This window comes from Giraffa tippelskirchi, chromosome 2 (assembly GCF_054371585.1).
Source record: "Giraffa tippelskirchi isolate mGirTip1 chromosome 2, T2T-mGirTip1v1.2.pri, whole genome shotgun sequence".
Lineage (NCBI taxonomy): Eukaryota > Metazoa > Chordata > Mammalia > Artiodactyla > Giraffidae > Giraffa > Giraffa tippelskirchi.
Window position 1 is genome coordinate 175,776,579 of NC_137276.1, and position 26,836 is coordinate 175,803,414.

The following is a 26,836-nucleotide window of genomic DNA, read 5'->3' on the forward strand; positions in this document are numbered from 1 at the left end:
CCGTTGCCAGAACCAATCAGGGAACATTGCGTCATCACGGGGCGCCAGGAAAAGGCAAAGGTAATTGCAAAGCGAACACTGGTGATTGGGAGGCGGAGGAACCGCTACCGTTGCCATGGGTAACTGAACAGGCTCGTTCCGCCTGGGCAAAGCCTCCTGGGAGTGGTGGTTCGGCTGTGCCCCACACCTACCTCCCTTGTGGGCAGAGGAACTACAACTCCCACAGAGACTCGGAAGCAGCCTAGGCAAAGGAGCGGTTGTTTCAGCTTTGGCCTTAGTCGGAGCCTGAACCTGGAAAATGTTGCTGGCGCCCCAGGACAGGTCCTCTTCCAGGAAGAGGACGGGGCTGAATCGCTGGAAACAGTTTACCAGGAAGCCGAGTCCCACCAAGGTGATCCATTCCTATCGGGAGCTCGTGGAGAGAGGCGGGGAGGCGGGGACTAGTCCTGTGGACAGCTGCAGCGCCACCTGCGCTTCCTTCCTCTTCCCTCAGGGGCATCCTTACCTGGCCGGTCCTAGTCAGGACCGACCCTGTGTCTGCATTTCCCTAATGAAGGGGGCCTAGGGATTTTGGGGATTGGTTGCCTTGTGGCTTTGATGGGCAGCGTCGTGAAAGAACCGTTTCCATCTAACGCTTTTCTCAAAAACCGGAGAATCTTAATAGTACCGATTCCTGTGAAGAGAATTCTAGAGCTATTCTTCACCCCACTACGCCTGTTTTAGGGAAGTCCCCGCAAGGTTTCATTTCTTTTTCTTCTTCTTCTTTTTTTTAAATGTTTTGCAAGTCATAGGAACCTGTTCTTTATTGGAGGGGTAAGATTTTCACCTTAAATCCTCTACCTCATATCCCCCTCCTTCTAGTTTTACATAAGGTCTGTAAAATGAACTCAGGAATGCAAGTGGATATTGAATATATCAGTACTTAATTCACTGGAAAATCTCTAAATTCAAGCAGCAATCAGAAAATAGATGCTCTTTATATTTGTCACTTTTTTTGATGCCTTAGCATCCAAAGAGATGGAAAACTGAGAACCCCACTGTAAACTTGTAACATGTAAATGACAAGTGCAAAGTGCCAGTGACACGGTGTGTGCTTTTCACAGACTACTTTTAACATCACAGAAATAAATGTTTCACATGTAAATAAAAGGGAGTACCAAGTGGAAATCTTAGCTTTCAGCTCCAGAGCAGCTTCACAGCTGTTTTCACCCTTAATTTACACCTCCTTAAAAACTATTGTGTAGACATGTGGCCTTTCTGAGGCCACTAGGCAATTGTGCTTGCAGGTTATTCTAAATATACCAGCTAAATAATGCACTGGACATACTCTACTTAGTGAATATCTTGCCCCAGATGCTGGAAGGTGCAGACTGGAGCATTAGACTTGGAAACAGCGCCTGCTTCTATTGTGCAGGTTCTATAATAGATTGGGTCCAAAATAGGTTATGACTATAAACTTGATGATGAAAGGTAAAAACTGGGGACAATTTTGGGACCCTAAAAGGAAAGATTTTTGCTGCTAATGCTCATTGCTACTGCCTACGGGATAGAAAGGTAAAAACACAATTGAGCTACTTGGGGCTCAATTGTGTTTGAATAGGATCAGCTGTTTCTTTGTTGTAGCAACAAAATTATTCAGCAGTACAGCTGCATTAATTAGTTGTTTGTAAGGTGCTTTGAAGGGGAAGTGTTATGTAAGTGAAGCTAGTATTATACCTTTCCCTCCTTTGTGTGTCAGTATGCTAGTTTAGATATTCCCTTATTTATTTAAAAACCCACCTGAATTATTAGCAAATACCTCTTTGTTAAGTGACTATTGGAGGAAATTCTGAAAACTTCTGAGAGTTACAAAGAATGAAGAAAGAAGTTGTTCTGCAGATCTGATTTCTAATTTCAGATTAATATCTGACTGACCTGAGTAGAAATTTATGTGATTTCTGTTTCATTTTCTGCTCTGTAAAACAGTAGATGATCAGTTATCCCTCACTCCACCCCCCAGTTCTTATTGGAACAAACAGTATCCCTGCTTTAGGTAAATACAGGTTACTCCTAGAAATAGAGACCTAAGGAAAGGCACACACCTTTCTCCAAGCAGATTTACTTTCACGGCACTTGAATAATGTGACTAATCAGTGCTTATTTGGGTTTTTATAAGGAATATTATATGCAACATTCCTCTATCTTGGCTCTTAACCCTGGGGAGCTTTAAAAAAGTGCATGTGGGCCCTACCCCAGACCAATTAAATCAGAATCTGGAGCTGGACCTTGGTAAGAGGTGGAAACAGAAGGTGTTCCAGAAAAGGCTTCATGTTTTTTTCTCCGGCTGGCATTCTGTGTTATTTTGCTGCTGAGCTTCCTGATGAAATGATTTGGAGACACACTAAATAACATTTCCCCACATGCTTTAATTAGAAAAACAGATTAAAATGGCAAAGTTGATAGATATATTGCTGTGCACTAATATTCTGTATATATTATCTACAGCCTGTGTTTGACCCTGACAATGTGGAACACTGGATTAAGGTAAGGATATTTCATAATTACAATAGAGAATTAAGAGTCACACATAATCATGTGGAATAGGAATACTAATAGGTCTCCATTTTGCATATATTTTGCTGTTTTAATTCCCATGGGACTAATATATATATATATATATATATATATATATATATATATATATATATATATATCCTTAGTTTTATACTGTAGTACATTTTCATGATTTTGTTGCTTCTCATAAAAGCACAAATGACAAGATAACATCCCTTTCAAATGCCATGAGGATCATATGAAGAGTATTAAAGGACAGAGGAAGAGAAGCCTTAGGAGAGGAGATGCCTTAAGAGAGGACTTCCCCAGATAATTAGAAAGAACGTACTGCTGTAGCTGCATTGACCTGTGAGACCAATTCAGTAGGTAAAAACTATGCATGTGTCACAAGTGAGAATCTTCTAATGATTGGAGCCATCCAAAAATGGAGTGGGCATTCTTGTAAAGAGGTGGATTTTCTCTCACTGGAGGTATTCAAGTGCATTCTAAATGGTCACTCAATGTTAGGACTATTGAGGAATATATTTGTGCGTTTAGTCAGGGGTGGGGGAGCCGATTGGGTTAGATAACTTCTGAGGTCTCTTCCAGGCCTGAGATGTATGTTTCAGTACCAAGTACCATTTAAGTTGAAAGTATCGTTAAACCGCTTCAGGTGCCTCCAAGTGTCATTTTGGCAACTTGCCATACTCAACTCATTTGTGCACCACATGTTTCAATATCATGCAGTAGTGTCCTGGGAAAATATCCTTCTGCCTGTTAGTATTTTGAAGAGCTGTTGCTTATCTAAATTGACAGCCATTATGAGCTCCAGGCCAGATGGAACCTAGGCCTGATATAATCGTTGTTAACCAGTTTTTCATGGTTAACTGTATATTAAGTTTTTAATAATTATAGATATTTAGCTAGTATTTATTAAGTTCCTACTAAGTACTAGCCCACCGTGTTGGGCGCTGGAGGTATAACAGTTTACAGGGCAGATACAGTTTCTGCCTTTTCAGAGTTTATAGTCTGTGCTGTGTGCATGCTCAGTCACTTCAGTCATGTCCAGCTCTTTGCAACCCCATGGACTGTAGCCTGGCAGGCTCCTTTTCCATGGAATTTTCCAGGCAAGAATACTGAAATGGCTTGCCATTTCCTACTCGAGGGGATCTTCCTGACCCAAGGATCAAATCCGAGTCTCCTGTGTCTCCTGCATTACAGGAAGATTCTTTACCACTGCACCACCTGGGAAGCCCAGTTTATAGTTCAGTGGGGGCTAAACAACTTACTTGAAATTGTTGGGAGAATTAAGGATGTGGTTGAAGTCCCTGGGGTGGGGCGCTTGTACAGATGGGGCCAGGGAAGCTTCCTGGCTCCTGCAGAAGGCCTGACTTAGGAGACAATAAGATGGATCCACCATGGTGGAGGCTAACCTCGGGGAAGCCCACTCCCCAGACTACATCAAGGTCAGCTTGTGTGTCAGTGTTGAAAGTTGCAATACCAAACCCTTCCTGGGCTTGATTGTGTGTTTAGTTACCATCTCCTCCAGAGGGGAAGATTTAAGTAAAATAGAAAGATAAAATTCTGCTTTGTTTGTACCATTTTCCTCTTTCATGCAATTATCAGCTAGCTTCACTTGGTTAGATTTTATCATTCCTCTAAAACTTCTGCAGTAGGTCTTTCTCCATTATACCCTCAAATCATCCCTGTCTTGAAAAAAATCAGTTAGTCTTAATTTCATCCCACAGTCATTTTCTTTTCCAGTGTCTTTGGACTGGACTAGTATACTCTAATACAGCCTAGACTCCTTGCTTTTGTGTTCTTATTGTCCTCTTGTGTCCACAATTATTTTCCTTCCATTTCTAGTTCTTACCACTCACAGAAAGTTGTCATAAATGACTTTCTGACTAAATACAGTGGTCTCTTCTTTGTCCTTTTAACTTTTTAAGGTTATTTGATACAGTTATCACTTTCTTATGCTGGAAATTCTCTCCTCCATTATCTTTTTGTGACACTGTTTCCTCTGGTTTCTCTTAGTACCTTTCTGTTCACTTCTCTGTCTTCTTGTCTGTTCCCTAATATTATCCAAACTCTGAGTATACCTGAAACAGTTACAACTCTAGACTGAGACTTCCATATCCACTTGAGTGGGCCACTTGTTCAAAATGGAAGAGGGGGACATATATTGGAAGGACGTGGAACGTGGTGAAGATGGTGAAAGGACTTCCCTCGGGACAGAAAACGAAGATCACTCAGGAGAACTGGAACTTGGCTAAAGCGGGGAACCATTATTTTTTGTGATACCAAGAATTGGTATATCAGATTGATTCAGGCTTGAAGGTTTTCATTGGAGAGGCAAGGAACAAGACATTTGAGGCTTATGTAAGATAGTAGGTGAATATCCACACAGAGTAGGAAAGGGAGGGGACCCTGTAAAGGATTCATAGGTTAGGAGAAGGAGGGGGTATACGGTGACTAGAGGGCTTGGTTAGGTGCAACACCACTATATGGATTAGGAGGAGTCAAAAAAGGAGATGAATAGGAGGTTGATGGGGGGAGAGGGGGTTATGAGCATTTGATTTGAACAATGGAAAATTTTGTGACATGGTTGAGGATGACCATGTCATTGAGTTGCTAAAATGCGGTTGAGGAGAAGGCTGTTGGCATACAAGAGATCAAGCAAACTTTGAGGCTGAAATGTTGATAAGTCATTCTCAGGGACATTGAAGTCACTTAGAATCAGGCAGATGCGTGGTAGAAATATGAATCTTGGTGCTGGTCACTCAAATACAACAGTCCATCTCAACTTACAATTCATCTTCATCCTGATTTGATAGAATGACTCATCTTCTTACTCCAGTGTATTTGGCTACTTTGAGCTTTCTAAACATTTCCGCTGTGTCAGTTCTCTACTCTTGGAACCTTTGGTAATTCTGCTTGCTGTCATATAAGTAAGTGTTAGTTGCTCAGTCATGTCTGACTCTTTGAGACCCTATGGACTATAGCCCACCAGGCTCCTCTGTCCATGGAATTTACCAGGCAAGAATACTGGAGTGGATTGCCATTTGCTTCTCCAGGGGATCTTCCTGATCCCAGGATAGAAACCAGGTCTCCTGCATTGCAGGCATATTCTTTACCATCTGAGTCACCAGGGAAGAGGCAGTAAATTCTAGAGGGGCCTCTATCAATCTCCCTGGAATATCAATCTCCCTGTAACAGCCCTTTTGCTCTTATACTTCAGGACTCCTATCAGGCCAGTCTCCTTCCCCTCTATCAGGTAAGTCTTCCTTTTGCTTTTTTTAATGATGATCCCCAGCTCAGATTACCCTCTCTCTAGGAGGCCAGTCTACATCTTTCCCTTAAATCTCAGCTTGAGACACCTCTCTCAGTGAACAACTACCCCTCAATCCCCTTACCCTCATATTCCTATCTTCTATACTCCTTTCCTTGGAGTTATATTGGCATTCATACACACAGATACAGTGTAAAGCATTCACTTGTATGCAGAGTGATTAAATGGACATGAGTTTGAGCAAGCTCCAGGAGATGGTGAAGGACACAGAAGCCTGGCATGCTGCAGTCTATGGGGTTGCAAAGAATTGGACATGACTTAGCAACTGAATGACAACAACAACAGCAACAGTGATTAAGAAAGAATTGGGCACTTTCAAACAATGCATTACTCAGAAAACTATTATATATGGACATGCAGTTTGCACGTGGGAATTTGTCGAGAAACTCGTGTATGTTCCTGCCAGCCTTGAGGAAATGAAGGAGTGCGTTATAGAGCTGCCATTTCTGCATCGATGGCAATAGGCTACACAGGGTCTGTAGTGGGTAATGTAATCAGTGTGTGCCGTGGGACATAAGGAACACATGTTAAACATTTATATGATTACAGGACTCACTGAGACAGTTCCTTGACAAATTACATCCTCATAGCGTAGTCAGTGAGTGAGAAACTTTTGAAGATGTTCAGTTGTTTTGATCACCTTACATTGCTTTAAGACTGTTCTTAAGTTGTCTATTGCACACATGGCACATGTAACCAAAACTAAAGTGAACTCTTTGGGAACAGAAGCTTTTAGTTTTGTTTCCCCCTTAATGTCCACAGTCCTGGGAACAGAGTTAGCCTTTAATCAACTTGTTTAAAGAATAAGTTGCTAAATAGACACATGAGACCTCTCCAGGCTCTTATGTATTTAAATTGAAAAAAAAAAAAATTGTAAGGATGCAATGTTTTAAAACAAGGAATTACAGAGATTATTTCTAATCCTTACTATCATCTAGCACTTTTTTCCCCACAAATCTTCATTTTAAGTGATAGCCCAAACATTTTCTTTGTTAGAGGCAAGCACACATTTCTCTTTACTCCCTGACTTGTCAGTATCAAACTCTGCCCTTCTTTAGTACCGAAATCAGTCTTCCTTCTCCTGTCTCCAAGCTCTCTTTCTCCTAAGAATCTGCACAGTTTCCAACTCAGGCGAGATGATGTGTCATGGAAAGTTATTTCTTTCACTCACAGCCTGAAGAACTACATCTACAACCCTGTTTTTGTTCTTTATATTTTGTTTGTGGATATTGGTTTTAAAAAATTAGAGTTGATCTATTTATTTGTACATTATTTACAAATATATGTGTCTATGTATGTATACACATGCAGACACATACAGTATATGTGAAATTCATCTCTCTGCCTTAGAATTTAAGGACCTTAAAAGGAAGGATTAGGTACCAAGCATATCGTGACCCTTAAGTAAAGGATGTATAACAACAGCATTGACTTGGGCATGTTGGAGGCTCTGAAAGAGAACAGATCTCTCCAGAGTGACCTCATGAAGGTCAAGGATACTTTCTTGACTCTCTCCCTGGTTAGACCATTTTTGTTCTGATTCATATTTTGTCCCATATGTTCTATTTTGATCTCTTTTTCAAGTTACCTTGATGTTTCAACTTTATTCCTCTGCTTCTAATTCAGACTTAGCATATGAAATCCTTAAAAATTTAAAAGATCAAGTCCATGACAAGTTTTGAGCATGCAGGTAAACCAAAATGTCACGAGTTTGCCCACCTCTGGCAATCCCTTCCCCATTCCTGTGAATTTGGCCATGTTTTTACTAGATTTTCACTGTTGAGTTAGCATTCTGAATTACTACAGTTCAGTGACCCTTTATCCCAATTTTATTAGTTTGCCTGATATGTAATGGGAAGTTTCTTTCAGGGGTAGGAATCTGAAGTGTAGCTACCTGCTTCTGGTTCACATTCATATGCAAGTACTAGTGGCATGGAAACTATTAATAATAAGCTATTGTATATTTTTTAAATATCCAGGTGTCAGGATCCCATTACTAATGTTCTAAACAAAAGTCATCTAAAGTTTAAACACCCTTTTGTTCAAATATAAACATGAGCACCTGTTAAAACTTGGTAAAATGGTGCAATTAACTTCATGTTTAATGAGTGAAATTATTTAGGGTGGATGTTTAAACCTCAAAGTATCTTTTAAAATGGAAAAAAGAAAGTATCTTGATAGTTGGTAGAAAATCAGAATCTTGCATAGGAGAGAAATCTTCTAACCCTGAAGAAAGCTGTCATCTTGGTGGATTTTTTTTTGTCTTTTAAAGAGAGTGGAGAAAGCTTCAGAATTTGCAGTTTCTCAAGTGTTTTCTGCTGGAAATTCAGATTTATCCAGAAGGCTTTGGGGCCAACTTGTAGATTTGGAAACACCTGAGCAAATAGAAGATCATGAAGAAGTCTACACAGAAGGTAAGAGAATACATTGGGAGTACAACTTACTAAAGCATAACTCATAATGAATTTCAGAGTACAGAACGAAAGTGTTTCTTTCTCTTGTTCTTAATTTTTGTTTACTTCTACTTTCCTAAAGCTAATTTACTCTGGAATTACTTCCAGTATTTCAAGTAAGGTTATAGTTAAGGCCTGTTCTATCTCTTGAAATAGAACCACATCCAGAGGCAGTTTTGACATAACACAGTTATCTAGTAAGTGTAAGATAAAGGAGATCAATCCTGGGTGTTCATTGGAAGGACTGATGTTGAAGCTGAAACTCCAATACTTTGGCCACCTCATGCGAAGAGTTGACTCATTGGAAAAGACCCTAATGCTGCGTAGGATTGGGGGCAGGAGGAGAAGGGGACGACAGAGGATGAGATGGTTGGATGGCATCACTGACTCAATGGACATGGGTTTGGGTAGACTCCGGGAGTTGGTGATGGACAGAGAGGCCTGGCGTGCTGCAGTGCATGGGGTTGCAAAGAGTCAGACACGACTGAGTAACTGAACTGAACTGAACTGATCTTGTGGTACCAAGGGCAGCTTGTTAACTTGATCTGGTATCATCCAGATAATTTGATCACAAGTTTATAAATCAGCTTTGTTCCTTAGGAAAGGAGAAAGCGTTTACTCCTCTGGAATCAGTATTGTAGTTACTGATGCCCCAGGGAACTCCACTGTTCGGGGATGAAAAGATCAAGCAGGACCAGCAAAGAAGACTGGAAAGGAGAGGCCCTTGAGATAGGAGGAAAGTCAGAGTGCCATATCCTGGAAGCCAGTTTTCATTTGAATTATTTATGTCTCCAGTTTTTCAGATTATTTCTTCATTTATTCAACATATACATTGAATTGTTATTCTGTGCCAGGTACTGTTTTAGGCTTTGGAAGAGCAAGTTATGAACAAGGGATGAAGTTCTTGCTTTCATGGAGTATGCATTCTAGAGTGGGAATAAAGAAAATGAAAAACAAAAGGTCAGATAGTGATAAGTCATCCGAGTTTGGACCTAAGTAACAAGAAAGAGCCACGTGAGCTGTGATGGCAGAAGAGCATCCCAGGCATTGGGAAAGGTCACATTAAGAGTTAAAGTACAGGCGTGGTGTGCTTGAGGGACTGAAGGAAGACCAGTGTTGCTGGAGCCTCCCAATGGACAAAGCTTGCAGAAGGGCCTTCTAGGCTTGGGGAAAGAATTTAGAGTTTATTCTGAGTATGGGCAGATATCATTGAAGAGTTTTATTTTTTATTAATTATTATTTTAACATCTTTGAAGGGCTTTAAGCAGAGGTACAGTAGGATCTTTTCTTAATATATGAAGACTGAATTACAGGGCGGGAAAAAGGAGACTCGTGAGAGACCGTTACAGTGGTCTGTGTGTGCTCTCTTGGCACTTGGTCTTGGGTAGTTGGTGGTACTGGAGAGGGTGAAAGGAGATTTATTCAGAAATTGGCAAGGCTATGTCTTACCCTACCCATTCTCCCTCCCCCCCAATAGAAATACACAATATACTTTAGTCACTCAAGATTTCGAAGAAGTCCTGCATTAAAAAAAAAAAAAGTTTAGTTACCCCATTTCCCAAGTTTCTTAGACCTGGACTTTTTTTATCTTGAAATTCATATCAATATCCTGAGAAACTTTAGAGACTATTAGTGGATGAATAAAACATGGTTTTTAAAAGTTTATATCCTTTTTTTGCCCCTCTCATCAACCGTCTGTTAATATTCAGTAAGAACTAGCGATCTGGGGAACACACTTTGAGAAACTCTGCTTTAGGGTGGGCTTCACGCCTCTGATCCAACATGAAATGTTCCTACAGTTGAACCCTCCAGGGGTCTCCTTCTCGTTCATTGTGTTTTTGGAGCACTTCATTGTAAATCTCTCTTAACTAATGAATGGCATTAGGTAGATGCAAATTATTTTACACATAAATTATTATATATATAAATATTCTGAATTATTATAAATGGGGTTACTCAAATATCTGCTCATTTCTCTACTTTCCTCTGAAAGCCAGTAGTGTCTTTATACACTTAGTTTCTACCACTTTGATTCATTTTTTTCTACTTTACATTTCATGCCTTCCTATCTATGTTAAATGTCTTGTAGCATCATTTAATATTTGGAAGCACTCCATTCCCTTAGAGGTGTGCAATAATGATAATAACCATGATGAAGAATGCTGAAACAGACATTTTTCTTCTTTGAAAATCCCCATACCCTCTCTGCAAGAGCTGTATGGTAATGATGATATGAAGTTAATGCTAAATTTTCTCTCATGCCCCTACATTTAAGATTTTCTGGATGTCACTAAGAAAGAAGTGCAAATGGAAATTGGCTTCCAGAATATTACACTCCAGTTTTTCTGCTCCCTCAATGTGGGTCTCTCCTTCCTAGTTGGCTTGCCTGGTTCTGCCTTAACTCTTCAACCCCTAGAAGCTAGAGTTCCTCAGGGCTTAGTCCTTGTACCAGTTGTCTATCCATCTTCCTCCTTTGGCGATCTCATCCTCTTCTGTCTCTACATAGTATCTGTATGCTGACAACACCTACGTTTATTTCTTCAGCTTGGTTCTGTCCCTAGCAACCCCGATAATATAGCCAACACCTCCTTGAATCCCTATTTGAATATCTCATAAGCATCTCAAACCTAACTCATCTAAAGCTGAATTCCTCATCTTCCATCCAGATCTACTGCTCCCTTTTTGTTCCCTGTTTCGGTAAATGACATCTCCATCCTGTAGTTGCTTAGGCCAAAAAATGTATAGGTTTCTTTCTCTCACATCCCATATCCAGTCCATCAGCAAATCCTGTCAGCTTCACCTCAAAACATTATTTTCTGGAGTCTGAGCATGTTTAATACTGCCACTTCAGGTCTAGGCACCATCCCCTCTCTCCTGGATTTTTGTATCCCACTGGTGTCTTCTGCTTTTGTGCTTGTCCCCCTATAGTCTGTTGTAACCTAGTAGTCAGAGTGATGCTCTTAAAATATGTTACCTCTTTGTTTAAAAACCTTCTGTGGCTTCCCATTATGTACAGAGTAAAAGCCCAAGTACATCGAATGATGTCAAGACATAGAAAAAAAGGGTTTTCAACTTCAGCACTGTTGATATTTTGGGCCAGATAATTTTTGTGTTGGGGGCTATACTGTGCACTGTAGAGTTTTCATTGGCATCCCTGGCCTCTCCCAGTCTCCCAGTTGTCAGTTCAGTTCAGTCACTCAGTCATGTCTAACTCTTCATGACCCTATGGGCTGCAGCACACCAGGCTTCCCTGTCCATCACCAATTCCCAGTGTTTATTCAAACTCATGCTCATTGAGTCGGTGATACCATCCAACCATCTCATCTTCTGTTGTCCCCTTTTCCTCCTGCCTTCAATCTTTCCCAGCATCAGGGTCTTTTCAAATGAGTCAGTTCTTCACATCAGGTGGCTAAAGTATTGCAGTTTCAGCTTCAACATCAGACCTTCCAATGAATATTCAGGACTGATCTCCTTTAGGATGGACTGGTTGGATCTCCTTGCAGTCCAAGGGACTCTCAAGAGTCTTCTCCAACACCACAGTTCAAAAACATCAATTCTTCGGAGCTCAGCTTTCTTTATAGTCCATCTCTCACATCCATACATGACTACTGGAAAAACTATAGCCTTGACTAGACAGACCTTTGTTGGCAAAGTAATGTCTCTGCTTTTTAATATGCTGACTAGGTTGGTCATAACTTTCCTTCCAAGGAGCAAGCGTCTTTTTATTTCATGGCTGCAGTCACCATCTGCGGTGATTTTGGAGCCCAAGAAAATAAAGTCTGTCACTGTTTCCACTGTTTCCCATCTATTTTCCATGAAGTGATGGGACCAGATGCCATGATCTTAGTTTTCTGAATTTTGAGTTTTAAGCTAACTTTTTCACTCTCTTCTTTCACTTTCATTGAAAGTGAAATCTTTTCACTTCTTTGAAATCTTTTCACTTCTTTGTTTTCTGCCATAAGGGTGGTGTAATCTGCATAACCTTAGATATGCAGATGACACCACCCTTATGGCAGAAAGTGAAGAAGAACTAAAGAGCCTCTTGATGAAAGTGAAAGAGGAGAGTGAAAAAGTTGACTTAAAGCTCAACGTTCAGAAAACTAAAATCATGGCATCTGGTCCCATCACTTCATGGAAAATAGATGGGAAACAGTGGAAACAGTGTCAGACTTTATTTTCTTGGGCTCCAAAATCACCGCAGATGGTGACTGCAGCCATGAAATTAAAAGACACTTACTCCTTGGAAGGAAGGTTATGGCCAACCTAGATAGCATATTTGAAAGCAGAGACATTACTTTGCCAACAAAGGTCTGTCTAGTCAAGGCAATGGTTTTTCCAGTGGTCATGTATGGATGTGAGAGTTGGACAGTGAAGAAAGCTGAGCACCGCAGAATTGATGCTTTTGAACTTTGGTGTTGGAGAAGACTCTTGAGAGTCCCTTGGACTGCAAGGAGATCCAATCAATCCATCCTAAAGGAGATCAGTCCTGGGTGTTCATTGGAAGGACAGATGTTGAAGCTGAAACTTCAATACTTTGGCCACCTCATGCGAAGAGTTGACTCATTGGAAAAGACTCTAATGCTGGGTAGGATTGGGGACAGGGAGGAGAAGGGGACGACAGAGGATGAGATGGTTGGATGGCATCACTGACTCGATGGACATGGGTTTGGGTAGACTCTGGGAGTTGGTGATGGACAGGGAGGCCTGGCGTGCTGCAATTCATGGGGTCGCAAAGAGTCGGACACGACTGAGCAACTGAACTGAACTGAACTGAATCTGCATATCTGAGGTTATTGATATTTCTCCCAGCCATCTTGACTCCAGCTTGTGCTTCATCCAGCCCAGCGTTTCTCATGATGTACTCTGCATATAAGTTGTAATAAGCAAAAATGACTCCAGTCACTGCCAGATGTCCACGGGGAGGCAAGTTCACCCCAGATCTAGAGCCACTGCTCCAACCCTGATCCCTCTGTTATTTCTTCCACCTCATCTCCAACAACCCTCACTTCACTCATTCCTCCAGCCATTCCACCTTCATGCTGTTTCGCCAGTATGTTAAACATTCTCCAGCCTTAGGGACTTTGCACTTGTTTTTTTCTCTACGTGGAATCATGTTCCCTTATATAGCCATATGGCTCACTCCCTCACCTCCTTCCCTTCTTTGCTCAAATTTCTTCCCAGTGAGGCCTCCTATGATCACCCAATTAATTTAAAACTATCAACACCTGCCTTCCATTTCTTGTACACCATTTCTCTTTCTTCTGCTCTGTCTTTCTGACTTACTTGTTCATTGTCTCTTCCCCAGTTAGAATGTAAGCTTCAAGGTGGTAAGTTTCATTTTTCCTGTTTTGTTCACTGCTATACTCCCAGTATCTAGAACAGTACTTGACACATGATAGTGCTCAAGTAACATTTATTGAATGAATGAAGATAGCAAATGAAGAAAGTCTCTGAAGTAACTGAAATATTAAAAAGATGTTTTTGTCTTATTGATAGCTCAGGAATTGGTCAATGACTGGTTAGACACCAAACTTAAGCAAGAACTAGCAAGTGATGGGGACGATGGTGCTGAAGGCACTGTGTCCAGTATCCCTCCTGTGCCAGAAGCCAATGGACATTTGAAATATGACAGGTTTGATGGTAAGAACTTACCAGATTGTTCTAAGCTTTAACATCAATGATGGTTCCAAGAAATCTTTTTAATTGTTCTGAATAATAAATAATATGTTATTTGACTTTTCTGTGTTTTGCTTAGTTTTGTAATTGGCTTTAAATTTTCTTGATTCACTTTAAATTACTTATCCATATGTCAGTAAATTTGTGGTGATTTTTAAAAATTAAAATATTATATTATTTTGTAATTCTTATGATGGGGCTTCCCTTGTAGCTCGGTTGGTAAAGAATCTGCCTGCAGTGCAGGAGACCCGGGTTCAGTTCCTGGGTTGGAAAGATCCCCTGGAGAAGGAAATGGCAGCCCACTCCAGTATTCTTGCCTGGAGAATCTCATGGACAGAGGAGCCTGGTGGACTACAGTCCATGGCATTGCACGAGTCGGACATGACTTAGTGACTAAACCACCACCAAGTGTTTCTTATGATTATAACAGCAATTAATGCTGACTAAGAATGCCTCTTTCCATATATTATTGGATGACCATTTACTCTGATGGCTGTTTCAATGTTTTACCATATTTAAACATTGACATAGCATTTTGTATTTACAAAATGTTTCAAATATCTTTATAAGGGAGGTTATTACTTGTATACAGAGCTGATGTCAGACAAGGTAAATACCTAACTGGTGAGGATTCCTCAGTTGTACTCAAAGAGTCTAAGATTTTTTCTCTAAGCACAAGGGTAGGCTTAGTGATGGTGGTGGCAGCTCCCCTTGCATGACTCAGGCACCCCTGGGTGAACTCATCTTGTAGCATTTCCCTTGTTTAGGACTCTACAGTCACAAAGTCATGAGCTCTTAACGTTAAGGGACTCCTCAAGATCACCTAATCTGATTTACTCTTCACCCCCTCAGATGGAGGTTCTTCCAAAGTGTACCATACGTGGGATAATACAATTTCTGCCTGAACACTTCCTGGATAGAGGGCCTGCACTCTGGGAAGAGCCCATTCAGCTGTTGTGAGGCTCTAATCTTCATAAATTCTCTCTTTTTTAGGAAAAATTAGGATTTTGTCCTCAACTTTTACCCTTTAGTGCAACAGAAAATATTGATATCATTTTTCTTTCTCTCTTAAGAATAGTCTTCTCTTTTTTTGTGGGAGTTGTAATCATATCTGAACCTTCATATAGGTCAGTGTTCTTAGATTAAATAGCACCAGTACTCTCAGAAGTTCTTTATATCACATTGTTTCAGATATACTGATTGCCACCTTTATATATTTTTCTAGTTTAGTGATGTTATTAGAGTGAAGCATTTCAGTACTTAGTATTTATTCTGAAGTGTGTCTGAAATATAATGAAACTGCTACTTTCTTTCTTATGGTGCTAATAGATCTAGTTATATCTCTACTCAGATTTGTCATTACCTTCTAGTATTGTACCAGGCCTCACTCATCTTATGCTTGTAGTATTACTTTTTTGGGGGATCAAAGCATTGAACAAAAATATTACCTAGCCATTAAAAAAGAATGTTTATCAAAATTATTAACTAACATATGATTATCTCAATAGGTAAAGAAAAAATACTTGACAAAATCAATTCCTGATTAAAACTCAGCAATCTAGTAATGAAAGGTAAATTCTTCAACCTGACAAAAGGCATTTATACACATGGCACATACAGAAAACAAATACCAAAATGGCAAACATAAATCCTACCTTTCAAAAATTGCATTACATGTAAATGGATTAAACATTCCAATCAAAAGATGTAGACTGACAGAATGAACTTATAATTATGATCTTACTATATGCTGTTCCAAGAGACACAATCTAGAGTCAAAGACACAAACAGATTGAAAGTAAAAGGATGGAAAACGATGCGCTATGCAAATAATAACCATAAAGGAGTGACAGTAGCTTACTAATCTCAGAAAAAATAAGCTCAAGATAAAAAAATTGTTACTCAAGACAAGGAAGGGCATTCTATAGTAATAAAACGGTCAATCCATCCAGAAAACATAACAAGGATAAACATATATATACCTAAAAAAAGAGCCCCAAAGTAAGTGAAGCATAAACTGACAAAATTAAAGGGAGAAATAGATCATTCAGAAATAACACTTGGCGACTTTAGTACCCCATTTTTGATAATGCATAGAATTAAATAGAACATCAGCAAGAAAAATATTCAATATCACTAGGCATTAGGAAAAAGCAAATTAAAATTATCATCAGTAACCACTATGAAACTATTAAAAAACTGGCTTAATTTAAAAACTGATCATACCAAGTTTTGGTAGGGATGTGGAGAAACTGGAGCACTCCTACGCTGCTGGTGAGAACGAGAAATTGTATAACCTCTTTGGAAAACGGTTTGATAATTTCTTAAAAAGTTAAGCATGTACTCATTATATGATCCAACCATTCCACTCCTAGGCATTTTTCCAAGAGAAAAGAAAGCATATATTCGTACAAAGACTTGTACACAAATGTTCATAACAACTTTATTTGTAATAGCCAAAATCTGAAAACAATCCAAATGTCTATTCCAAATGAGAAAAATGAATTAATTGTGGTATATCCACACAGTGGAATACTACTCAGCAGTAAAAAGGGATACACTGTTGATACAGCAACATGAATGAATTTCAGAATAATTATGCTGAGTTTAAAAAAGCATGACCAAAAAGAATACATAGTATATAATTTAATTGATGCCAAATTCTGGAAAACATAAACTAATCTTTTGGCAGAAAGCAGGGCTGGGGTTATCTTTGGCATATGGCAAAGAGCATGGGAAGAAGTTAGAGGAAGAGATTGCAGATCAGCATGAGGACCCTTTTGCATCTGACATACAAATTCATTATCTTGATTGTACTGATGTTTACTGGTATCTATATATGTCAAAACTTACTGTAGACTTTAAATATTTACAAGTTTATTGTATGTTAGTTATACCACAGTAAAGCCTTTTTTAAAAAGAGCGATGGAGTCATCAAGGATGTTTAAATCCTTGTAATACAAATGTAAAAGTAGTATCTTTTAAATTTGGCAGTGAGAGAGTTGTTGGTGATTTGGGTGAAGGCAGTTCCTCATGAGCAGAGGTTTTTTTCCTCTTAGTTGAAGGTAGTTGCTGAGGGTTGTACTCATCCAATTGGCATTATCAGTTACTATTTATTGAACTCACAGCTTTGTATTTTTATTGTACCAGGATTATTTATATAAATATGGAAATTACACTAAAATTTAAAAAAAAATTTTTGATTTTCCCTTTTTTGTTGTTGTTCTGTTTCCCCGAGATTTATGTGGTTATTTGGAGGAAGAAGATGAAAGTACCACTGTTCAAAAATTCATAGACCATCTGCTCCATAAAGACGTGGTGGATTCTGGGATATTGGAAGATCTTGGAATGAATGAAAACCAAGACAAGAAGCGGCAGAAGGATCCTCGTCTTACCATGGAGATGAGACATAAGCAGGTGGGAGGGAAAAGCAAAATTAAAATGGATAACAGGAAGCAATCTTGGTGTAACACATTTAATAAGCTTAAATAAAGACTTGGGCTTTATTGTGAAAAAGGGTGCCATCTGTGGTTTGGTTAGAAAGAATAAAAATAAAATATAAGAACTTCAGAAGAAAAATAATGCTCATAAACTGAGGATAGGAAACAATTTAAGAAAACCAAAAAGAGGAATAATTGATTTTGACCAAGAGAGTGGTGAGCTAAACTTTATTAGTGTAGATGTGGTACTTCCTATTATAAATATGTAGATTGGGTTTTGCTCGAATTTGGTTTTTGAATTGCAACATCAAGATGTTAATATCACGAATATTCTGGTGAATGTTATAATTCTTTTCTAGACAGCGGAAAAATTTACTCATTTTGTGATTATAATTTGAAAGGGAGGAGAGAGCTGAATTAAATCTAGTTCATCTGTTTTGAATTAGAAAGGCATATGGGAACTTTCTTTTCTCCAAAGGGAATAGTAGGTTATAGGAAAAAGATTCATCTCAACACTTGTAGAGGAGCTTTAGGAAGTCAGAATGACCAAGTCTTTTCCACATGTCCAGAACCAAGACCAGACTAGAATTAATGTCTATATGTGTGTATGCTGTCTTTTTGTAATACCGAATTTCTGATTACTTTAAACCATAAGTTATGCTGAAGCAGTACTAAGGATGTTAGAGAAACTGGGGTAGAAGTATGAGCCTGGTTTGGATTTATGATGAAAAATGGGTAAATGGCTCATTAAGAGCCATTAGCTAGAAGTCTTATCACAACTGGAGAATAAGATAAGGGTAAAGTTAAGTGAAACAGGAAGGAAAGGACTGCTCTTTAAGTCATAGCTAGTTAAGCCTCTAAAGAATTAATAAATTTGAAAAAAAATGATTGTGCTTATTCAGAAATATCTGTGAAGTTCATGATTTTGATTTCCAAATATGACTCAGAATCACTGATAAATTTAAATAAAGGTAGAATTGAATAAAAGATTATGATGTTTCTGAAGTCAGTAAATCACTGTTCTAGCCTTTACAAAGTAGCCTATCAAAAATACCCTTATCCTTTCTTAAATTATAATTAGCGTACAGACAGAGCCTAAATAAATAACAGTAATGTACACCTTGGAAAATATTACAGATAGGAAATCATTACTAAACAAGAATCCAGAACTTGGCGTGCAACCCATTCGATTTCAACTTTTTCATGGTGTAGATAATTCCCGAATTGTCTGGGGTCGTCTTTCCTGACTTCATTTAAAATTTTGTATTGGCCATTACCCAGTAAACAAATGAACTATACCTCTTTTTCTGATAAACAGTGGGGTTCTGGGCTGGCATGTTTCAAAGTAGTTATATTCTGAACTTCAAAATGTGTTCTTAGGTTTTGCATATCCCTTTCTACTTGAAAGGCTGCATCTCAACCTTGATGTATTCTCTTGAAGGTAAAAGAAAATCGCTTAAGACGTGAGAAAGAACTGGAGCGCCAGAGAATTGAAAAGACCCTGAAAAAATCCGCCTTCTTAGAGGCTCAGTATCTGGTGCAAGAAGAGAAGAAAAGGAAGGCTCTAGAGGCCAAGAAAGAGGAGGAGGAGATTCAAAGGGAGATGGTAAAGCTTCGGAGGGAGATAATTGAGAGGAGACGCACAGTGGAAGAAGCATGGAAAATGTAAGCCAGCTGTGATAAGCACCATGAAGTTTTTTTGTTTAAGCAGTCATTTTGGAAGTACTCTAAAGTTCTTTAAAATGTATCAACAATGCAATAGCAAGACACAAAAGAGAAATCACCCACTATTCCACCATCTTAACAAGTTAGCTATTTTCATTTTTCCATGATTCCTACTGGTCTTGGTTCCTTTAGGTACTTAATTGCAACCATAAAATACATTTAATTTGTCTTTCTGCTTGTTGTAATTACTGCATTGCCTGGAGTTGTAACGTCTGTATTTTACTCCATTGAGTTCATATACCATAATTTATGTAATGACCTCCACTCCTCACACTGGTAAGCATTTCAACTAATTTCAGATTTTTCACCAGTACGTAGTTGGGTGAGCATCCTTAAGCATAGAGTGTTTTCATTCTTTTGAATTATGTTCTTAGGTGTGTAATTACTGAGTTAAGTGGTGTAGACTTTTATGACTCTTGAAACATTGCCAAATTCATTTCCCAATGGGTTGTACTTATTTACATGATTGCTGGCGGTGGGCCACACTCAGCATTGGGGGAGGTCATCACTTTCAATATTTTTACACTTCTAATAGGTATCCTGTTGGTTAGTTTGCATCTGTTTGTGTACCTGAATGTTTTTAAGGTTGAAAATGTTTCCTTATGCACATTTACTAATTTTGCCTCATTCTGTTGTGAATTGCCTCAGTGTCCCATCTTTGTATAATCATACAGAGTCACCATGGCCTTACTGCCACTGATAAAGAAAAAAAATATCTGACAAAAGAGGGAAATCAAAATAGTCCTCACAGGATGTAGTACTGTTGTGTCTTCAGGCAGAAAAATGAGCTTCATAAATGAAATACTGAGAGGCCAGGAAGACCTATTAGATAATCCTTCCACCCCCATCCGCCTATGCAGCCTTTTCCCCTGTGTTCCTGATTGCTCTCATCCCACCCAATTTAAAACAGCTCAGCAGTAGACGTGCGTTTCATTCTTTCAAGTGCCAGGCTCAGGCCTCCTCCAGATGCCCTTCCTTTTAGAAAGCAATCACCAGTGTTTTAGTGAGTTCTTGCTAAGGTCAGCCTTGCTCTTCAGATTGCTCTCAAGCCCTGACAAATCTAGGCTGACCTAAAATAAATTGTGAAAACAACATTTGATGGTAGCCAGAAGCTCTGCTCACAGTGGGCCCTCCACAGACGTTCACTCACCAGACATTTCTCTTAAAAGTTAAAAGCTTATCCACGCATACAGTGAGACAGGGAACATGCAGTCCTTCTAGGTGGACAAACTGATTTAAACGTTCCAGAAAGCAATTTGGCAATAAACTATAAGAGCCATGAAAAATGTTATTATCATTTGACCTGGAAATTCCAGTCCTAGGAAAACTACCGCAAGTAAATAATCAGAAATCCAAATATTTATACACAAAGATAGTGAAAATAACATTATTTATAATAATAAATATTGGAGAAATTAATAAATACTAGTTGTACAATGAAACAGCACTGACATGTTATCACTGTGTTTTTCTGGGTAGAAATATGTAGGGCGAACATGCTGACCACTACACTATGGAAATGTTGCCTGGGTAGAAATATGGATGTCCTTTATACCTCTCCAATTTTTCACAGCAAGCAGATACTGCTTTCATAACAGATACATATTTTGATGTTGTTTTAAAAAATTAGATCCATGGTATTTATATTAGAACTGTATTTCTTTTAATGCCCGCTGTGATCTGCCTGTAACTATCTAATATAACACTGTTATGGCATTAGTAAGTTGGGAAAGTCAGTAAAATGTTATTGTTGGTAGGACTTTTTAATTTATTTGTAAAGTAGCCTAAATCTGCTCCATTGAATAGTTTTCAAAAGTGTCTTCTCTAAGAGGTTTATTAATTACAAAGGGAAAAATAGCAACTTTACACTGGAAAAGCTACCTTAACCAAGTGCTGGTTCATATCCCCAGGAATAAGATATAACTTTCTGTGCTCCCATAGGATATACGATAATTAATGAATAAATATCTTTAGATTATTCTGGCATCCCTCTCTCAATTTGAATGTCCTCAATTGTAAAGTGAAATTCAGAGAGACTAGTGACTCTCCAGAGTTTTCACAGCTGGTTTGTGGCAGAGCTCATGAATCCTGATTCCTGGCAGATGCTATCTCTACTACATCACTGATAAAATGTATACCTTATACAGTTACACATACCTGTACAGTTTAATACACTCCAATAAGAAGGCAGTGGTTAAGAGCTGGCTTGGATTGGTGAGGGTAAAGGGATTACCTGAATGAGAAAGAAAAGATAGGTGGGTGAGCAAGAGAGAACCAGAAATTTGAGCAACAAAGTTACTAAGAGATTCTTGTTAACTTCCCTAAAGTCCTATTCCTCTTTGTTGTTATGTTCTATTTTTTCTCTTTTCAGCTATTTTTAAATTAATATAAATTCCATTCTCTCCTTATTCAGTAACACCTGATTCTTTTATTATTTTTCTTCCTAGAAACCTTGTAAAAGCCTTATGATAAAAATCTCGCTCCTTTCTTACCTGAGGGTCCTGTTTTATCTCCCCTTGTGAGAAGAGAGAGAACTCATGTCTCATGTCTATATCAGAGGATATCTAATGGTTGTTATCTCTCAAATTTTGATCAAGGTATTATTCAATGTTAAACTCAATGAAAATACTTAACTAAAATATCTATAAGGCTTTCTACTTTGCAGAGTACATTATAACAATGTTATTTCATTTAACTGTATTTTATAAAAGAATAAACTAACTCAGAAAACTCACTCTGTAATTTTAGGCCCAGATCTAAAATTCTCTACCTTCTGATGGAAGATTCAGTGTTCATTCCACTGTGATAGATTCTAATTAAGTCTATTATTCATACATGTAGTTTTTAATTGTTATTAATAGAGAGAAGAAGAAGCAAGAAAATTCTCCAAAAATTCCCGAGAAAGGCATGTTTCAAAGTGTTCATATTCTTCTGGATGAAGAAAAAATGGCAAAAGAAAGAAAGAAGAAGCTGAAAGAGTTACTAATACAAACTTTCAAGGAAAATCGCCAGGTAGGAATTGTAACATCTCTTTATTCAGAATTCTGCAGCATAAATGACAAAGGGCTCCATCAGAGATGTGACAGTGTAACATGAAGCTCGTCTGAGCCTTGTTACAAATAGCAGAACTGCCCACACCATTTGCTCTGTGCTACCCAACTGACTTAGTACATAAGGGAGCATTTCGATCTCTTATTCAGGGGCTATTCTTACATACTCTGTGTGATCCTGAGAAATTGGGGTATGAATTTGGGATGTCTTTCTAAATTACCCTTTTTGGAGTAGTGTGTAAGTACTAATGTAGATCTCTGGCAGTTTGCAAGCATAGCTTCCACTTTGACAGTCTTATAGACCAACTTTTATTCAGAAGAATTATTCAGAAAGTTACTTGCCTTTTTGGTAGCTCAAATCCTAAACAGTAATATATTGGTGCTTCTACTTTTAATGGCATCCATTCTATTTTGCTCTTATATCACTTTCTTTAGTTCCACTTTTTGTAAAATTAACTGGCTGATTTTTTATTGACTACTGCGCATCCTCCCCAGGCTATTTAGACAGAAGTATTTTTCAGTGAAGTAGGATCTAAGGCAATATAAATTTCAGGTAAAAAGAATTCCTTGGAACATTTTTAAATGAGGTCTGATGAGAAAAGATAAATACCTATGTTTTATGTCTCCAACAACAGCCACCCCACGGCCTTGGGCATTGATGAAATTGAGTGAAAGTTAATGGAATTAATGTACAAATGAATGGATTTAACAAGTGAAAAGAATGTCAGGAAGAGATTGTGGGAGCTTGATAAATGATGTTGTTTAGTCCCTAAGTGGAGAAGGCAATGGCAACCCACTCCAGTACTCTTGCCTGGAAGATCCCATGGACGGAGGAGCCTGGTAGGCTGCAGTCCGTGGGGTCGCTAAGAGTCGGACACGACTGATCGCCTTCACTTTCACTTTTCACTTTCATGCTTTGGAGAAGGAAATGGCAACCCACTCCAGTACTCTTGCCTGGAGAATCCCAGGGACGGTGGAGCCTGGTGGGCTGCCATCTATGAGGTTGCACAGAGTCGGACACAACTGAAGCGACTCAGCAGCAGCAGCAGCAGCAGCAGCAGCAGTCCCTAAGTCATGTCCGACTCTTGGTGACCTTGTGGACTGTAACCCACCAGGCTCCTCTGTCCATAGGATTGCCCAGGCAAGGATACTGGATTGGGTTGCCATTTCCTTCTCCAGGGGATATTCTCTATCCAGGGATTGAACCTGTGTCTCCTGCTTAGCAGGCAGGTTCTTTACTACTGAGCCACATGGAAGCCCTAGGATAGACTAAAAGGCCACAGAAATCAATAACAGGCATTTGGATATGACATGGATAACTAAGATATGAGGGGGAAAATAAAGTAGTCAAAGCAATTCTTTAAAAAAAAAAAAAGAGCTAGACATGTTTGATGGCAGCATTTTGGACTGTCAGGCAAGAAGTCATATAACTATTCAAACATAGAACAAAAAGAGTTTGGCCAGAGTTTTGGCTTTAGGGGTAGGCAGAGAAAAGCACAGTAGGAGGAGATATTAAGAGTTGGGATTAACATTTTGGGAAAGATTGGCAAAGACTGTTCGATGCTGTGTCCTCCATGAGACGAATGAAGTTAATATGTCCTCCTACAGTAACAGTTCAGATTTCTGAAAGCAAATTGGAAAGGAAATAAGTGTAGAGGGGGCTATCTTGAGAGGATGTAAGGGCAAAGGGCCATGCTTTCGTTCCAGCCAGTGAGAGATGGATAAGATGTGTGTTTCCCATAAGATTATTTTTTAATTTTATCCAACTATGCAAAAAGTGACACAGTCATCCATGGTATTCACAGGGGGATTGGTCCAGGATCCCAAGTATATACCCAAATCTGTAGATGCTCTAATCCCTTATACAAAATAGTGTGGTATTAGCATATAACCTATTCACACACTCCTGTGTGCTTTAAATCATCTCTGGATTACTTAGAACACCTGTGTAAAAAATAAACAGAAACCTGAATTAAGTAGAGTCCAGGAGACCAGCAGGGGGAGCTTTTGTGCCCTGTGACAATAGCAGAGCCCAAAGAAGATGAACTATTTCCTGGCAAGAACTGAGCCAATGAAAAGCCACGAACTCTGCTTACTATTGGGGTTTGATCCCTGGGTCAGGAAGATCCCCTGGAGAAGAGAACGGCTACCCATTCCAGTATTCTTGCTTGGGAAATCCCATGGACAGTGGAGCTTGGTGGGCTACAGGCCAGTGGGTCGTAGAGTCAGACACTGCTGAACGACTAACACTTTCACTTTGACTGCTTACTACAGCCCTCCCAACTTACTCTTCCCCTCTGTAAGAGTTCTTCTCCCCTTGCTATGAAAGGGGTACAGATCCTGAATTACAGTTCTCTACTGATTCCAAATAAACCCAGAGTTTGCTGGAATAATACTTGGCAGTCTATTTGTTCCAGGCCAACACTTAATACAGTGTAAATGCTATGTAAATAGTTGTAAATACAATGTAACTGCTATGTAAATAGTTTCCAGCATGGCAAATCAAGTTTTGCTTTTTGAAACTTTCTGGAATTTTTTTTTCCCAAATATTTTCTATCCACAGTTGGTTGAATCCACAGCTGTATTGCTTGGGGATACAGAGGGCTGACTATATAGGTTTCATAAAGAAGTTCTAGGTATGAATTCTAGATACATATAAAGAGTTTTACAAAATTAATGGCCTACTGAAACAAATTACTCAACGTTAAAAGGGTCAGATGGTATATTTAAAAATGAGACAATAAGTGATCTATACTTTGCCACAGACTCTGCTTGATTTGAACATAGATTTTTGAGTCTTTATTTTGAAATAATTTTAGACATGCAGAAAAATTGCAAAAAATAGTACATGGAGTTCCTGAATACCCTTCACCCAGCTTTCCTCAATGTTAACATCTTACGTAACCATAGTACAATTATCAAAACTAGGAAATTAACATTGGTAAAATGCCATTAAATACAATTAACAAGACTTATTAGAATGTCACCTGTTTTTCCACCAATGTCCGTTTTCTGCTTCAGCACTTCATTTGTAATTTCATGCTGCCATTGCTGTGTCTCCTTAGTCTCCTCCTGTTTGTGGTCATTCTCCAGACTTCCTTTGTCTTTTATGACTTTGACATTTTTGAAGAGTACTGGTCAGGTATTTTGTAGAATGCCCTCGATTTGAGGTTTTCCAAAGCTCTGCTTAGGTTGAGATTATGCATTATTGGTGATAACAGGATAAGAAGTGATGCTGGGCCGCTCTCAGTATAATATCAGTTCAGTTTAGTTCAGTCGCTCAGTCTTGTCCCGACTCTTTGCAACCCCATGAACCACAGCACGCCACGCCTCCCTGTCCATCACCAACTCCCGGAGTCTACCCAAACCCATGTCCATCGAGTCGGTGATGCCATCCAGCCATCTCATCCTCTGTCGTCCCCTTCTCCTCCTGCCCCCAGTCCTTCCCAGCATTAGGGTCTTTTCCAGTGAGTCAACTCTTCACATGAGGTGGCCAAAGTATTGGAGTTTCAGCTTCAACATCAGTCCTTCCAATGAACACCCAGGACTGATCTCCTTTAGGATGGACTAGTTGGATCTCCTTGCAGTCCAAGGGACTCTCAAGAGTCTTCTCCAATACCACAGTTCAAAAGCATCAATCTTTGGTGCTCAGATTTTTTTATAGTCCAACTCTCACATCCATACATGACTACTGGAAAAACCATAGCCTTGACTAGACAGACCTTTGTCGGCAGAGTAATGTCTCTGCTCTTTAATATGCTGTCTAGTTTGACCATAACTTTCCTTCCAAGGAGTAAGCGTCTTTTAATTTCATGGCTGCAATCACCATCTGCAGTGATTTTGGAGCCCAAAAAAATAAAGCCTCTCACTGTTTCCATTGTTTCCCCATCTATCTGCCATGAAGTGATGGGACCGGATGCCATGATCTTAGTTTTCTGAATGTTGAGCTTTAAGCCAACTTTTTCACTCTCCTCTTTCACTTTCATCAAGAGGCTCTTTAGTTCTTCTTCACTTTCTGCCATAAGAGTAGTGTCATCTGCATATCTAAGGTTATTAATATTTCTCCCAGCAATCTTGATTCTAGCCTGTGCTTCCTCTAGCCCAGCATTTCTCATGATGTACTCTGCACATAAGTTAAATAAGCAGGGTGACAATATACAGCCTTGACGTACTCCTTTTCCTATTTGGAACCAGTCTGTTGTTCCATGTCCAGTTCTAACTGTTGCTTCCTGACCTGCATACAGGTTTCGCAAGAGATAGGTCAGGTGGTCTGGTATTCCCATCTCTTTCGGAATTTTCCACAGTTTATTGTGATCCACACAGTCAAAGGCTTTGGCATAGTCAATAAAGCAGAAATAGATGTTTTTCTGGAACTCTCTTGTATAATATCAGGGGTACATAATCTTTGTTTTTGGCTGTGCCATGCGACTTGTGGGATCTTAGTTCTTCAATGAGGGATTGAACCCAGGCCCTCAGTGGTGAGGGCGTGTAGTCCTAACTCCTGGACTGCCAGGGAACTCCACATAATGTTAATATGTCTTATTACTGTTGATGTTAATCTCAATCACTTAAGATTGTGTCTTCTGGGTTCCTCCACTGTAAAGTTAC

The 26,836-nt window shown here is 39.2% G+C and overlaps 1 protein-coding gene across 5 annotated transcripts in view; it reads left to right on the plus strand.

Moving 5' to 3' along the window:
- Positions 1-227: 227 nt before the first annotated feature.
- CCDC191 (coiled-coil domain containing 191) overlaps positions 228-26,836 on the plus strand; it is a 95,036-nt gene continuing 68,427 nt past the window's right edge. For 3 of the 5 annotated variants that reach the window (XR_014077436.1, XM_081572098.1, XM_081572099.1), the window contains exons 1-7: positions 228-391; positions 2,485-2,523; positions 8,157-8,298; positions 13,834-13,977; positions 17,252-17,430; positions 18,895-19,118; positions 22,040-22,190. Coding sequence is in view for 4 of the 5 variants with exons in the window: in XM_081572098.1 (XP_081428224.1) it covers positions 299-391; positions 2,485-2,523; positions 8,157-8,298; positions 13,834-13,977; positions 17,252-17,430; positions 18,895-19,118; positions 22,040-22,190 (972 nt within the window). In the remaining variant the exon portion in view is untranslated. Of the gene's footprint in view, positions 392-2,484; positions 2,524-8,156; positions 8,299-13,833; positions 13,978-14,865; positions 14,970-15,521; positions 15,585-17,251; positions 17,431-18,894; positions 19,119-22,039; positions 22,191-26,836 lie in introns of those variants that run through there. The other 2 variants (XM_081572100.1, XM_081572101.1) reach the window with 2 other exon arrangements.